At 43.2% G+C, this 15,520-nt stretch overlaps 1 protein-coding gene across 3 annotated transcripts in view; it reads left to right on the top strand.

The window, feature by feature from the left end:
* Window positions 1-14,869, top strand: part of LOC105384627 (cytoplasmic aconitate hydratase) — a 40,516-nt gene extending 25,647 nt beyond the window's left edge. Inside the window, exons 13-24 of one of the 3 annotated variants that reach the window (XM_048623846.1) lie at window positions 4,163-4,325; window positions 5,378-5,478; window positions 5,981-6,100; window positions 6,848-7,004; window positions 8,495-8,601; window positions 9,089-9,188; window positions 9,383-9,411; window positions 9,993-10,129; window positions 10,791-10,964; window positions 12,034-12,130; window positions 12,852-13,037; window positions 13,896-14,869. In XM_048623846.1, coding sequence (XP_048479803.1) covers window positions 4,163-4,325; window positions 5,378-5,478; window positions 5,981-6,100; window positions 6,848-7,004; window positions 8,495-8,601; window positions 9,089-9,188; window positions 9,383-9,411; window positions 9,993-10,129; window positions 10,791-10,964; window positions 12,034-12,130; window positions 12,852-13,037; window positions 13,896-14,018 — 1,494 coding nt within the window. In that variant the 3' untranslated portion in view covers window positions 14,019-14,869. Of the gene's footprint in view, window positions 1-4,162; window positions 4,326-5,377; window positions 5,479-5,980; window positions 6,101-6,847; window positions 7,005-8,494; window positions 8,602-9,088; window positions 9,218-9,285; window positions 9,315-9,382; window positions 9,412-9,992; window positions 10,130-10,790; window positions 10,965-12,033; window positions 12,131-12,851; window positions 13,038-13,895 lie in introns of all 3 variants that reach the window. The other 2 variants (XM_048623847.1, XM_048623845.1) reach the window with 2 other exon arrangements.
* The last annotated feature ends 651 nt before the right edge of the window (window positions 14,870-15,520 follow it).

Here is a 15,520-nt window from a genome sequence, read left to right as displayed (position 1 = left end):
GTAATAACTGCTAACCAGTAGTACCTAAAATAGAATCTGCCTGGAAAGGATTCGAACTCTATCTCATCGTGAACTTCTATATTTTGTTAACAAAAACTTAGTTCTCAGGTGAATCCTACATTTAGGAACAAAAGATGAACATTAAATGTAATTACTAATTATATTATCATTAAATAATCGATTTCACCTACTTAACTAACTGATTTTAGGCACGTAGTTAGCAAAATGAATGTAAGTTACTTACCTGTTAATTACTATGTTTTGACTCATTTTTGTTTTTATAATAAATGCCTACCTAAAAACTTTCTCGTGGGAATTTCGTAACTAAGAATCTATCAGAATCAAATGATATAAAGTAATACATTTTAGAATCGAGCGGCCTTACTGTAAAGGTTATTGGCAAGGTGGTGTTATGTTGGCATGTCTAGATTTAGCACATCTAGATATGTGAACCCACCAACCCACAGTGGACCAGCGTGGTGGGAAATGGTCCAAGCTTAGGAAGGCAGTTTAGACCTTGGGGATATGCACAAAGGTTCCACTCGAGAGAGCCAGGTACAGGTACTTACACCCCCACAGAGAATAGAATAGAATATAATAGAATAGGTGATGTTGACGCCGAAAGCGAGTGACTCAGGGCATCACAGAATAATAAAACAGTTCTACAACTTAAAAAAACACATAATAAAATATAAAAAATCTTATAAGTATGTTGAACTTACCGAACCTCCAGTGTCACTCACTGTACAATAACTACGCCACATAGAAAACGAGACTTGAACTAAAACAAACAATATCAATACATTAGTTTTAAATGAAATTATTGCTCGTTCAGCAGAAGCGTGTATGATCCGGGCAACTGAAGTTTGCCGCTGGACTTTGATTCCAAGTATAAAGATGTAAATTTTGGGAGGACGATCTGAGGTTGCAGCAGACTGTTATTGCCTTACTACAGACTTCAGTGTTTAACAAAAGTACTGTCAAACGCCTAATAAATCGGTCAAATTTGGTTTTAGTGGTATTACATGATAATTTATTTAATAGCTATTTCACTATGAAGTTTTTTTGATCATTTGTGTATGTGTGTGTATGTACACATCTTATATTAGTTTTCCTTTAATGCTATGTTTGTCTGGAAGAGACTACTTTTAGTATTTATTATGGCCGCCTATTGTACTTTTTTAAATATTATTTCGTTAGTTTTTGTGTGTCAACTTCAGTACAACACACAATACTTACTTCACATACAAAATGTCGCCGACTCAGCAAGGTCTCTGCGTCTTCCGAACTTGCGAATACTCTCATTTACCTTTATTATATCTAACTAGCTGTTCCCGCGAGCTTCGCTTCGCCTTAAAAAGTTTTCCCGTGGGAATTCCGGGATAAAAAGTAGCCTATGTTCTTTCTCAGGATCTAGACTATATGTGTACCAAATTTCGTTCAAATCCGTTCAGTAGTTTTGGCGTGAAAGAGTAACAGACAGACAGACAGACAGACACAGTTACTTTCGCATTTATAATATTAGTTAGGATTAGTTAGGATAATATTATGATATAACATTTTCAAAGTTAACTGTAGAAGAAGTCAAAGGTTACAAGAGTTTCACGCAACTTAATAATAGACAGATACATAGAAAAATATCTTTTATTATAGCTAACATTTAGAAGTTTACTATAAGGGCATGTTGTATGTTTAATAGTAGTTACTTTAAACTGGGTGTTTGTAAAAGTAGTATAGTGAAGTCTGGGCTGACTTATTAAGGGCTGATTTTTCAATGGTCAGATAAGTGTTATCTGAAGAATAAAATTGTCGCTGTCATTGTCTAATACAAACATTCAAATGTGACAGCAACAATGTTATTCCTCAGATAACACTTATCTGACCATTGAAAAATCAGCCCTAAGTCTTACAATCTTTTTTGTTCTCTAAAGATGCCCCATTTTTTCACTGAGTTCCATTTGGCTATACTATGTCACCGTTGTAACACCCTGTATAGGTACATCTGGCGCATCCTGAATAGTCAGGGTCTGACGCGTGTCTGACTGGTATAAGTTGAACCTAAATTGTCTCTAGTGGTTATCACAGTACTAACATGCTAAGAAGAAAAATTGTTGGCTCCAGAATGAAAGTCGATCAGTCTAACATTAATAATAATATGTGGGGACATCTCACACACGGCCATCCGACCCCAACCTAGGCAGAGCCTGTGTTATGGGTATCGGACAGCTGATATATCTACACAAATACATAGATAGATACATATTAAATATAAATATCAACACCCAAGACCCGAGTACAAATAACTGTCTTTAAACAAATATCTGCCCCAGCCGGGAATCGAACCCGGGACCTTCGGCATAGCAGTCAGGGCCACTAACCACTACGCCATTCGACCGTCCATTTGATTATATACAGGGTGTTGTAAAACTAGTATAGCAAGCCGTAAAAGGGTGACTCGTCACGAGTTGACTCGTGGGGTAGTTGTAAATAACTTTTAAGTTGAAGAACAAAAATAGTATAGGATGACCCCTGATGTGAGACTTCGCCTTTCGTATACCCTTTTTGCAACATCCTGTAGACCTGCGTACTTCTAGTTTACTGATATATTCTCACCCTGTATTCCAAAGAATGTATTGAATGAATCCTGTATTGAAAAGACGACCGAATGGCGTAGTGGTTAGTGACCCTGACTACTGAGCCGAAGGTCCCGGGTTCGATTCCCGGCTGGGACAGATATTTGTTTAAAGACGGATATTTGTACTCGGGTCTTGGGTGTTGATATTTATATTTAGTATCTATCTATCTATGTATTTGTGTAGATATATCAGCTGTCCGACACCCATAACACAGGTTCTGCCTAGCTTGGGGTCGGATGGCCGTGTGTGAGATGTCCCCACATATTTATTTATTTATAAATAAAAATGTATTAAAAATAGTCAGTAGTACCTAATCTCGCCAAGGTCCACTCAGCATATTCCACGCGTGATGAAAACGAGGTTACAACTCAATATTGGTGTCATTGTCATGTCAAGATTAATAATTTAATAATTATGCTTTTGTGCTGATGTTTCACTTCCTAGTGCGGTCAGGTTGTAGGTTGACACGCGGTCTAGATTCAGACTTTAGACTTTAGCTTAGCGTATTACGAGTAGCTTGGAGAGCTTAGGTGTGTTTGGTTTTTAGACATTTCTTATATTGCGCTTTTTTACAACATAGGTACTTCTGTCGAAGAACCGATAACCGATAAACGCGTTCTGGAGTGGAGACCGCTACTAGGCAAACGTAGTGTAAGACGCCCTCTGGCTAGATGGGGTGACGACTTGCGAAAGGTAGCTGGTAACGATTGGATGCAGAAAGCTATAGATCGCATCCAGTGGCGTCCATTTGGAGAGGACTATGTCCAGCAACTGCTATAGGCTGATGGTGAATTATACAGGGTGTTGCGAAAGTAGGATAGTAAACCGAAGGGGGTTGTTGTTTAGAATGACGCTCTGGGTCACCCCGTTTTAGCTCACCCTTTTAACACCTGTTACAGTACGAGACAACCTTTATCCTCATTTAGTGTATGAGTACCTATGCTATGTGTTTACGTTGCAAAATCTTTCTATTTTGACGCTCTAATGTTAATTAATGTAGGTAAATAATGCTCACGACTGTAATCCGGAGGGGTAGTAAGAGGTGACCCGCAAGCGAGCCACTCACTTTTCGCTCTACGTTTGTTGAAAAATGTTTATTAATTACTCTCTAGTATTATAGTCGTGAGCATTAACCTATGTATTTGTGTAACTAAAAAGTATTTGCTAAATCTTACTCTTTATTTTCATAACTTTATTTAGATAATCTCCATTGACGGCACCGTAGCTTAGGCGTTAGTGAAGCTGCTTCCGAAGCTGAGGGCCGCGGGTTCGAATTCCGCCCAGGGCAAACATTCGTGTGATGAGCACTTGTGTTTGCTTTGTGTCTGGTTGTCGTTTATCTATTTCATTTGTATCTATCTATGTAGTATCTGTGTAGATATATCAGCTGAATATCAGCTGTCTGACACCCATATCACAAGCTTTGCCTAGCTTTGGATGGCCGTGTGTGAGATGTCGCCACATATTTATTTTATTGACTTATTAATTTATTCATCATTATTAAAACCAACCCTTTCCCTCCCCAGGTGGGCTTCAAAGGCTACGGCCTGACCCCCGCCCAGCTCTCCGCGTCGGGCTCCTTCTCCTTCAGCGACGGCAGAGAGTACACCCTCGGGCACGGCTCCGTGGTCATCGCGGCCATCACCAGCTGCACCAACACCAGCAACCCCAGCGTCATGCTGGGCGCAGGTACAGTAAATTTTTATTTTATCTTTTTATTTTTATCTTTATTAAAATCCAACAGCGATTACATTTAGTAGCTTATAGTAGTAGAATTGATTACAAAAAGTATGGCCAAAATGATAGGATTCACTTATAATTATTTAAGTTTTAGCCGAGGTCGGATATAAAACTAATCTTAACTAAAACCTTAATATAAAAATCATTTTTAGAAGAAAAACTACATTAGTGGATAAATGGCATGGTAAAGGGCAGAAAGACCTGACCCCTCTCAGAAACATTGTTAATATGAGAGGGGGGTCAGGTTTCTCTGCACTTGACCGTACCGTACCGCCACCGACACGCCACCGCCATTCCTCATTTATTCTCTAAGTCTCTCCTCCACCCAAAGGTTGCCTGTAAGAGATCGCTTTTAGCGATAAGGCCGCCTATTGCGTTATATTGTAAATTGTTATTTGTGTAAATTGTTTTTAAGTCAATAAAGTAGTATTCTATTCTATTCACTAGCCTGTCCCGTCCCAGTGTGGGGAATAATAATAATAATATGTGGGGACATCTTACACACGGCCATCCGACTTCAAGCTAGGCAGAGCTTGTGATTAGAGTATCAGACAGCTGATATAAATCTACAGAGCTACATAAATATTAACACCCAAAACCCTAGTAAGTAAAAATATCTGTCTTTAAACATCTGCCCCGGCCGGGAATCTAACCCGGGACCTTCGGCATAGTCTATTACCAGTCCATAACCACAACCCAATTTTGTTAGTAAATGTATAAAATGAATAAAATATGTAAGTACACACTCTTATATTTCAGTTGCGACAATTTAGGATTCAAATGGTTCACGGGGGGTGCAAATGTGTAATCCTATATTATGTCTTGAAAAAATCGCTTTAAGACCGCCATTTTTGTACATATGTGTTAGTATTTAAGTTATGTAAGTTTATTTCATGTGTGTGTACAAATAAAGAATATTCTATCTATATTGTATTTTTCGCGCTATATGGTAAAAGTCCCCCACTCAGCGTGTGCTGTATAAAACTCTTCTCACCCACCAGGTCTGCTGGCCAAAAAGGCGGTAGAGGCGGGGCTGCGCGTGGCTCCCTACATCAAGACCAGTCTGTCCCCGGGGTCGGGGGTCGTCACCTACTACCTCAGGGTAAGACCTTAACATATACTCATTTGTTATTATTATTAACCATTTGTTAGCCCTAATTTGTTAGTAACAATGTTGCTTATTACTACGTTAGTTACTTACAGGTAATAAAACTTCTTCTTGAAATCATTATTTACATGTTTTTTACTTAGCCTATTCCAGTCACGCGTATGTACGATGACGCCTGCTAAATAAATACACAACAAAGTTTGATTAGCTGTTACAAAGGCGTTTTCAATATTCTTTATATTTTAGCCGCGTACTACCTCAACTCGCTGGTTCTGGCAGAATTACCAGCGAGAACTGTATAAATTTTTGTACAGCACATGCTGAGTCAGAGCCATTTTACTGACATAATACACACCACAATTATTGTTAGTCTTCATGTCACTGTACCTATTGATGTTGTTTTGTATTTGTGATGTGTATTTTGTTAGTAAATAAACGATGTGTCTATTTCTATGTCTATGTCTCTTGTACTAAAGTAATGTATTATTATTCGCAGGAATCCGGTGTGACCCCGTACCTAGAGCAGCTCGGGTTCAACATCGTGGGCTACGGCTGCATGACCTGCATCGGCAACTCCGGCCCTATTGATGACAACATCGCCAACACTATTGAGAAGGTATTTGTATATCATAATACTACCTGAGTGGTCTGAAGTGGCGGAGGATCGCGATCGTTGGACCAAATATAAGGAGGCCTTTGCAGTGGGACACAAATATGACTATTAAAAAAAATACAAATAGAGAGTTATGCTGAATTCTGCTCTTGAAGGTAGTGGAGACGAACTTTAGATTTAAAAAGATCAATGGACTTTGTTTGCCTTATATGTACCTAGTGGTACAGTTAGCTAAAGAAATAAGAGTAAGAGTACACGGGCTAATAAAAGCTATAAAATACCTAAAATTTTCAAGGTAGGATAGCATGCTAGTGGTAGTGGTGGCATCTGGTTCAATCTCCTTTTTAGATTTAAGTCCGCTAACTAGTTGGAAGTTTTGTGACGCTTGTACAATCAACGTTCGGCCTAGTCATACAATTGGATAGCGCCATCCAATGAACGCTCTAGTGGTTCAATCAAAAAGGAGATTAAACCAGATGCCTGCGACAGTGGTACTACTTCTAGCTTTGTAAAGACAGAACTATGTTCATCTTATAGCTTCAAAATCTGGTTTTGTGTTGCCAGGGTAACAGTTTCAAATTAAATAGGTACCACCGATAAAATAAAAGCTGATTCAAAGAACTCTATTTTATTTTATAGATCTTGTGGGTACTTTTGAATCGATTAAATATTCTTCCAAGACATTAATTTTTCACATAAACATTATTAAATTGCCAAAATAAATAATTATCCTGTCCTATTCCGTTCCAGAACGAGCTGGTCTGCTGCGGCATCCTCTCCGGGAACCGCAACTTCGAGGGGCGCATCCACCCGCACACTCGCGCCAACTACCTGGCCTCCCCCCTACTGGTCATAGCGTACGCACTGGCCGGCACCGTGCGGATCGACCTTGCGACGCAGCCTCTAGGTGAGTCGCGAGTCGAGTCGCGTGTCGAGCCAACTACCTGGCGTCCCCGCTGCTGGTCATAGCGTACGCCCTGGCCGGCACCGTGCGGATCGACCTTGCGACGCAGCCTCTAGGTGAGTCGCGAGTCGAGTCGCGTGTCGAGCCAACTACCTGGCGTCCCCGCTGCTGGTCATAGCGTACGCCCTGGCCGGCACCGTGCGGATCGACCTTGCGACGCAGCCTCTAGGTGAGTCGCGAGTCGAGTCGCGTGTCGAGCCAACTACCTGGCGTCCCCGCTGCTGGTCATAGCGTACGCCCTGGCCGGCACCGTGCGGATCGACCTTGCGACGCAGCCTCTAGGTGAGTCGCGAGTCGAGTCGCGTGTCGAGCCAACTACCTGGCGTCCCCGCTGCTGGTCATAGCATACGCCTTGGCCGGCACCGTGCGGATCGACCTTGCGACGCAGCCTCTAGGTGAGTCGCGAGTCGAGTCGCGTGTCGAGCCAACTACCTGGCGTCCCCGCTGCTGGTCATAGCGTACGCACTGGCCGGCACCGTGCGGATCGACCTTGCGACGCAGCCTCTAGGTGAGTCGCGAGTCGAGTCGCGTGTCGAGCCAACTACCTGGCGTCCCCGCTGCTGGTCATAGCGTACGCCCTGGCCGGCACCGTGCGGATCGACCTTGCGACGCAGCCTCTAGGTGAGTCGCGAGTCGAGTCGCGTGTCGAGCCAACTACCTGGCGTCCCCGCTGCTGGTCATAGCATACGCCTTGGCCGGCACCGTGCGGATCGACCTTGCGACGCAGCCTCTAGGTGAGTCGCGAGTCGAGTCGCGTGTCGAGCCAACTACCTGGCGTCCCCGCTGCTGGTCATAGCATACGCCTTGGCCGGCACCGTGCGGATCGACCTTGCGACGCAGCCTCTAGGTGAGTCGCGAGTCGAGTCGCGTGTCGAGCCAACTACCTGGCGTCCCCGCTGCTGGTCATAGCATACGCCTTGGCCGGCACCGTGCGGATCGACCTTGCGACGCAGCCTCTAGGTGAGTCGCGAGTCGAGTCGCGTGTCGAGCCAACTACCTGGCGTCCCCGCTGCTGGTCATAACGAAACGAAACGCAGAACGAAACAAGCTGTGAGAACATTGGTCCATGCGTTTCGAAGTTATGTTGTGCTACTTGTCCTTGTAATCACAAAAAAATGGCTGATTGGCAAATCCTTTCACCTTTGTTTTTTTAGTGATTACAAACTAAGAGTGCGTCGGTCTTATACAGGGTGTTTCATTGGAAATGTGATGTATAAGAACTCGTGACTCTAGGAAGCTACTATGGTGCCCTGCACCCCACAACGTAACACAATGTATATACCGTTACATATGACTTTCGAATAAGGGTAGTTTTTGTTTGTGTCAGATGTCTTATATTTGATGAAAGGCTGTATAGCTATATTGTGTACCTACTTAGCTATTACTGTATAAATAAATCGATAACAACTATAATAATTATACTTTGCTCTCAGGCACCCGCCCCGACGGCTCTAAAGTGTTCCTGGCGGACATCTGGCCGACCCGGAAGGAGATTCAGGAGGTGGAGCGCCGGCACGTCATACCCCGGATGTTCAAGGAGGTAACACACACTTTGGCCCGGTTTCAATAAGTCTATCTACCGATGACTGGTGTATGTTTCAAACGATTTTGACCGGTTGTAACTTTTATGTGTCGAAATAGTATGAAAGTAACTTCCAGTCATCGGTAGGTAGAGTAATTGAAACTGCTAGAATAGAATTACCTATACATGTCTTATAATTGGTCACCCACCACAATAGCAAATCTTATAAAAAGAAACTTACAAACTAGGAACACTGAACAATAGGTGCCCTTTACGCTAATAGTGATCTCTTACAGGCAAACTTTGTACATAAAATATAAATAAGTAAATAATGGACAATGACAGATTGTCTCTGCAAAATTGCACTCTATTTTCATGACTTAATAATGGTTTTGCCTTGTCAATATTTAATAAACATTTTGGTGTGTTATTTAGAAAAAAATACGTTTTAGAGTAAAGCGTTTTCAAAAGTAACTATTTCTAAAAAAACTTATTACTTCTTCAGGTGTACGCCAAGATCGAGGACGGCTCGCCCTCGTGGCAGGCTCTTCAGGTGGCCTCGGGCAAACTGTACCAGTGGGATGAGCAGTCCACCTACATCAAGCGACCGCCCTTCTTCGACGGCATGACTAAGGTGAGCTCCCCCCACTAGGATATAGGGCCAGTTGTCCCATTGGGACGAGATGTCCACCTACATCAAGTGACCGCCCTTCTTCGACGGCATGACTAAGGTGAGCTCACCCCACTAGGAGATGGGGCCAGTTGTCCCAGTGGGACGAGCTGTCCACCTACATCAAGTGACCGCCCTTCTTCGACGGCATGACTAAGGTGAGCTCACCCCACTAGGAAATGGGGCCAGTTGTCCCAGTGGGACGAGCTGTCCACCTATTTCAAGCGACCGCCCTTCTTCGACGGCATGACTAAGGTGAGCTCACCCCACTAGGAGATACGAGTATTGGTCTTTATATAACTGCTAGTCAAGGCTATGAATGGAGTAACGACTACGAGTGATATTTAATTAACGTCCCGCGCACCCAGGTACAGCACATCCGTGTATATCGCAAATAGCGATATGGTGTCTATTATTTATTTCCGTCGATAAAAATGCTGTGGGAGAATGTCTAGTCTTGTCGCCCGACTGTAGATGGGACTGTTAGCTACTAGTTATTATTTCAATCGATGAAAAACAACCGTAAATGTATTAAAATGAGTTAGGTAAATGTAGTTTGAATTGATTCAAACCTGAAAGTTGTATTTATTAATACGTATTTCTATACTTATTTATGTTAATGCAAAATATTTTACACTGTGACTGTCTACTGGACTTGGGCCTTTCATAATGTGGCTATTCTTTCTTTAAAATCATCGATTTTATTAACATTTGGATGTATTTAAACTTTAAATCCCAGGAGCTGCCGCCCCCGCGCCCCATCGCCAACGCCCGCTGCCTGCTGCTGCTCGGGGACTCCGTGACCACCGACCACGTGTCCCCCGCGGGGAGCATCGCGCGCGCGTCCCCCGCCGCCCGCCACCTCGCCAGCCGGGGGTGAGTGTCCCCCGCGTCCCCCGCCCCCCGCCTGTGTCCCCCGCCCCCCGCCACCTCGCCAGCCGGGGGTGAGTGTAGGTCCCCCGCCGCCCGCCACCTCGCCAGCCGCGGGTGAGTGTAGGTCCCCGCGTCCCCCGCCCCCCGCTGGCAGCATCGCGCGCGCGTCCCACGCCCCCCGCCACCTCGCCAGCCGGGGGTGAGTGTACTGAGTGTAGGGGACGCCCCCCGCCTGTGTGTGACATGGTGTGGGACGCCCTGCTACAGGCTACATCCCGGAATTCCTTAATTCCTACGGCAAAGCGTTTAAATGCGATTCGAAGCACTCGTGGAACGGCTGACCTGTTTACTGTGTGTACATTGTAAAACTTTTTGGTCTAGGTATCGTCAGAAACAAATAGTACCTGACCCCTCTCAGAAGCATTGTTAGGTACTATGAGAGGAGGGTCAGATTTCTCTGCACATAACCGTAGTAGGATTTACCATCGTCGTGAAAGGACTGGCGTACCTATAAGATACAGGCCATTACAGGCGTATCGCCACATTCGCTACTCGAGAATACTTGATAATCTGTAAATACATAGAATAGAATATTGGTCACCATACATATGTGTATGTACATATAATCTAATTTACTAACCCCCCCCCCCCTCTCCCTTTCCAGGCTGACCCCCCGCGAGTTCAACTCGTACGGCTCCCGTCGCGGCAACGACGCGGTCATGGTGAGAGGAACCTTCGCCAACATCCGCCTCGTGAACAAGCTCAGCGACGCGCCCGGGCCCCAGACACGGCACCTGCCTAGCGGGGACAAGATGGACATATTTGATGCCGCTGAGAGGTAAGTTGGGGCTGCTGACAGGTGCTGACATGGTATTTGAGGGTGCTGACAGGTTTAGATGTGTGCTGACATAGAGCTGACAAGAAAAAACGAGTGCTGATAAGGCTACAAAGATCAGACTGTTGCTGACAGCATTTTAGTTACAGCTGACAGAATTTGGACTACGCTGCAAGCTGCTGACATATTTATGTAACCATATTGGTATCAGTCATGGTGCGAGGCACCTTCGCCAACATACGCCTCGTGAACAAGCTCAGCGACGCGCCCGGGCCCCAGACCAGGCACCTGCCTAGCGGGGACAAGATGGACATATTTGATGCCGCTGAGAGGTTAGTTGGGGCTGCTGACAGGTGCTGACATGGTATTTGGGGGTGCTGACAGGTTTAAAACTATGCTGACATAGTGCTGACAAGATTTAATAGGTGCTGACAAGACTATAATGAGCGCTGACTGCTACTGACAGCATTTTAGTGACTGCTGACAGAATTTGGACTACGCTGACACGCTGCTGACATATTTATGTAACCGTAATAGCATCAGTCATGGTGCGAGGCACCTTCGCCAACATACGCCTCGTGAACAAGCTCAGTGACGCGCCCGGGCCCCAGACCAGGCACCTGCCTAGCGGGGACAAGATGGACATATTTGATGCTGCTGAGAGGTAAATTACTACTTTTTGGAGGTGCTGACATGGTTTGAGGGGGTGCTGACAGATTTAGATGTGTGCTGACATGCTGCTGACAAGATATAACGAGTGCTGACTGTTTTTGAGGGTGAACTATACAGAAAGAAATATTATTTATCTCACATAAGCTGCTGAGTGTAATAACCTTGTAGCCTTGAATACAACTATCCGACGGGTGTAAAACTACGTTAACAAGTTTAATAATAAGAACACCTATTCATATTTTCGAAAACCGCTTCATTAATTTATTTTTAAACATGAATTATTTCTTATTTTCTTGTACCTATATAATTTATCTCTATAAGGAAGGCAATGGTACCGTCTATGTTGTGTATTTAATTTTGTAAGCATATAACACTCGACATCTCTTCAATAACATTCCAGGTACGCTGCGGAGGGCGTCCCACTGATCGCCATCGCCGGCAAGGACTACGGCTCGGGCTCCAGCCGCGACTGGGCCGCCAAGGGACCCATGCTGCTGGTGAGTGGTGTTATAGGTTGGATATGTGTGTGTCTGTTAGTTGCCATGTTGATTCTAATCATTTTGTTTGAAGGGTGAAAATGATCTGGCTCAACATTACGTCGAAAAATACTCATATCGGCTCAGCCGTGTTTAAAGGCACATACACAGCGTAAAATATACCTAACTAAATTTTCATTTGAGATCAAATAAATATCTGCAATACATCATCATCACCCTCTAATTGACCATTATCGAACATCTAAGCTTTATAAATGTCCGATTAAGTTTAGATTGTCCACGCATTTTTAAAAACTTGGTCTACCCTAACATTTACGGTTATCTGGCATCTGCCATATCTATTACTGGCCCACTGCCACTTTAGCTTGCCTTGTACACTTTCCTTGTGTATACAAACACTACGCCAACTCGACTGTAACAACCAACTTCCCGCACCAGTATCACCATCTCCTATCCTACTAATATTATAAAGGCGAAAGTTTGTAAGTATGTGTGTGTGTATGTTTATTACATACACACTTCTTCACGTCTAAACAGCTGAACTGAACCGATAGTAATAAAATATGGTATGGAGTTAGCTGACACCATGAATTAACACATAGGCTTTTTATCGGGGAATTTCCACGGGAAAACTTTTTAAGGCGAAGCGGAGCTCGCGGGAATGGCTAGTCTATATACATAATTATATACATCATAATTTATATTATTTTTCCCCCCACAGGGCATCCGCTGCGTAATAGCCGAGTCCTTCGAACGCATCCACCGCTCCAACCTGGTGGGCATGGGCGTGGTGCCGCTGCAGTTCCTGCCGGGGCAGAGCGCCGCCAGCCTCGGGCTCACTGGAGAGGAAGTGTACACTGTGGAGATACCGGAGGCGCCGAGGACTCTTGAGCTTGTTACTGTGAAGGTAGGAAGTGGACGTGCAGAGGCGAAGAATTACTTTTTTGGTAGTGAAAGTGAGATATCGGGTAGTAGACAACCGGACACAGTGAGTTCGTTTATTGACTGGCACATACATCGCGCGGTAGCACGCTGGTATCTATAGCTATCACATAGGTATCACAGAAAGCCAATTTGCATATTAAATATGAAATCAGATAATCCTTAAAGGAAGCCGTTGGGATCATGTTGTATGCACCACTGGTACATAGACATCTCTGAACGAAGGTCCTCTAAAATTATATTTGCAGTGTAAAATTATATTTGTACACCCTTCAAGGGTAGAATATAGCAGAATTAAAATTGTAATAATATCTTTGTACCTTCCTATATTCAAGCAAATAAATGAACTATTCTATTCTATTCTAAAAAATATAAATCGGTTCAACCGTTTCAAATAAATCAACACAGTACTTACTTCAAGAGAAACATTCATTTTCGTAATCCAGTTAATTCCTCTTTATGCTCTTGTCCTACTCCACAATAAAAATCTTTTTACCATAATAATTATATCCCCTTACCTGTGCCAAACATATAGTATAAATGTAGTTCTGAAAAAAACACAGCACCGGCGGCCATATATTTTTTTAAGAATATTTAAAAAACCTTTATGTTCTCGTCCTACTCTGCAAGGAAATTCTTCTTTTAACCCAAATTAGTCCCCTTCCTTGAACCAAATATATTTCCATATACAGGGTTATTGGCAAGTAGACCTGATCCTTTCAGGAGGTGATAGAGGAAGGCATTTCCAGTCGATTGAACCCTATAATGCATTATCCCTATAATACTTATTTTCAAATTCTAAATGATAACTCTTCCTCCGCAGGTATCAGGCGGCGCGGTGCCCTCGTTCCAGGTGACGGCTCGTTTCGACACGGAGGTGGACCTGACCTACTACCGGCACGGCGGCATCCTGAACTACATGATACGGAAGATGATCCAGGAGTAGGGGGATAAGGGACAGATTCAGCACCCCGATCCGGAAAAAACAGAGCTAATGTATAGAATCGAGTGCGAGTCGAACTATTCGAAAGTGCTGTCAACCTGTCAACAACAAAATGGCGGTGAATAGATTTGCGAAAGTTTGACAGCTATCATTCCATAGGTCTGACTCGTATTCGAATAGAATGCGAGTTAAAACCCTCGCACTCGATTCTATCAGATAGGATGGTTGCAGTGAGAGTTTAGTAGTTTTCCGGATTACGCACAAAAAAGGACTAAGGGTGTTTTAACATCGTGCGGATTTACTCCCGCAAGCGGGATTGCACGCCATTTTCCACGCGTTACAATGAATACTTGTATGAAAAGAACACATGAGCTTGACACGCGTGCGGGGCAATCCCGCGTTCGTAGGTAAATCCGCACAAGGTTAAAAACACACTAACTAAATCATAGATGGCGCTAGTAAGACGTTTCCGCCAAGGGAGTCGAGGAACATTATTTTTATTTTATATTGAAACGTTTGTGGGCCTAAGGTTCACCACTTTACTATAGAATCTATAAATATATGGTCACAAATCATTTTCAAATATTTGTTATTTTTACGCATTTTATTTTATTTATACTTAGTAATTTATTTAAATATTGTGGTTAATATTATAGAGCCAATGTGGTTACTATTTTTCTTCAAAATGAGCCGCATTGTATTGGTAATAGGGTTTTTGTATACTTACTCATTTTTATTTTGTATACGGGATAATAGTTTAAGGATAAAATAGTGGATAATAACGTCTATATTCGTCATTGTACCTACATGTTTTGTAATGGTTAAAATATGAATAAAATTGTTTATTTTCACAAGCTCTGTTGTTTTAAATTAATGCTGAAGAAGGCAGAAGAGAGTTTTCGGTTTTCCTCATCCAGACACTACCGGCTAACTATAGACAGTTAAGCGAGTTGGAGGGTGTCCCAACTCCCAATAGTAAATGTGTTCTGTGCTCCCAATACGACGTATTTGCAACGCAGAGAACTGTTACGGGCATAGCTCAGAATGTAAATAGAAGTAGTCAGTATTATGAAAGCCAAAAAATGTTATGTGCTCCAGCTAAGTGAGAAAATATAATTTGGTGAGTGTTACCGAAGTGAAAGAACGTCGCAGTATATTTCTGTGGTTTTTATCTTGCCTGTCTGGGGATATCCGGTTACTCAGAATAATGATGATTCTCTACAATTTAATAATACAATTTAGTTTAATCGATAGGATTAGGCATCTCTAGTTACATCCGGTTGGAGTCATCTGTCAAAGTGACAGTGACAGTAACTTTGTTTTGAATTATTTGCAAACGTAAACATTGTTATTTCTTTAATTTTGTTATTATTTAATTGTTTAGTAAAGGCACAGTGCGAAGCTATGTGGACCTTCTCAGCTTCTTCAGAACCTTTACTGCAGCGCTGCGTAGACAGTTCCGCCAGCTCAGCCAAAGAAAGTAACAAATGGACGAAAGTACTTAA

The sequence above is a fragment of the Plutella xylostella genome, chromosome 11 (genome assembly GCF_932276165.1).
Source record: "Plutella xylostella chromosome 11, ilPluXylo3.1, whole genome shotgun sequence".
Taxonomy (NCBI): Eukaryota; Metazoa; Arthropoda; class Insecta; order Lepidoptera; family Plutellidae; genus Plutella; species Plutella xylostella.
The sequence above is the reverse complement of the archived record's forward strand: the minus strand, read 5'-3'. Positions and strand labels throughout refer to the sequence as shown.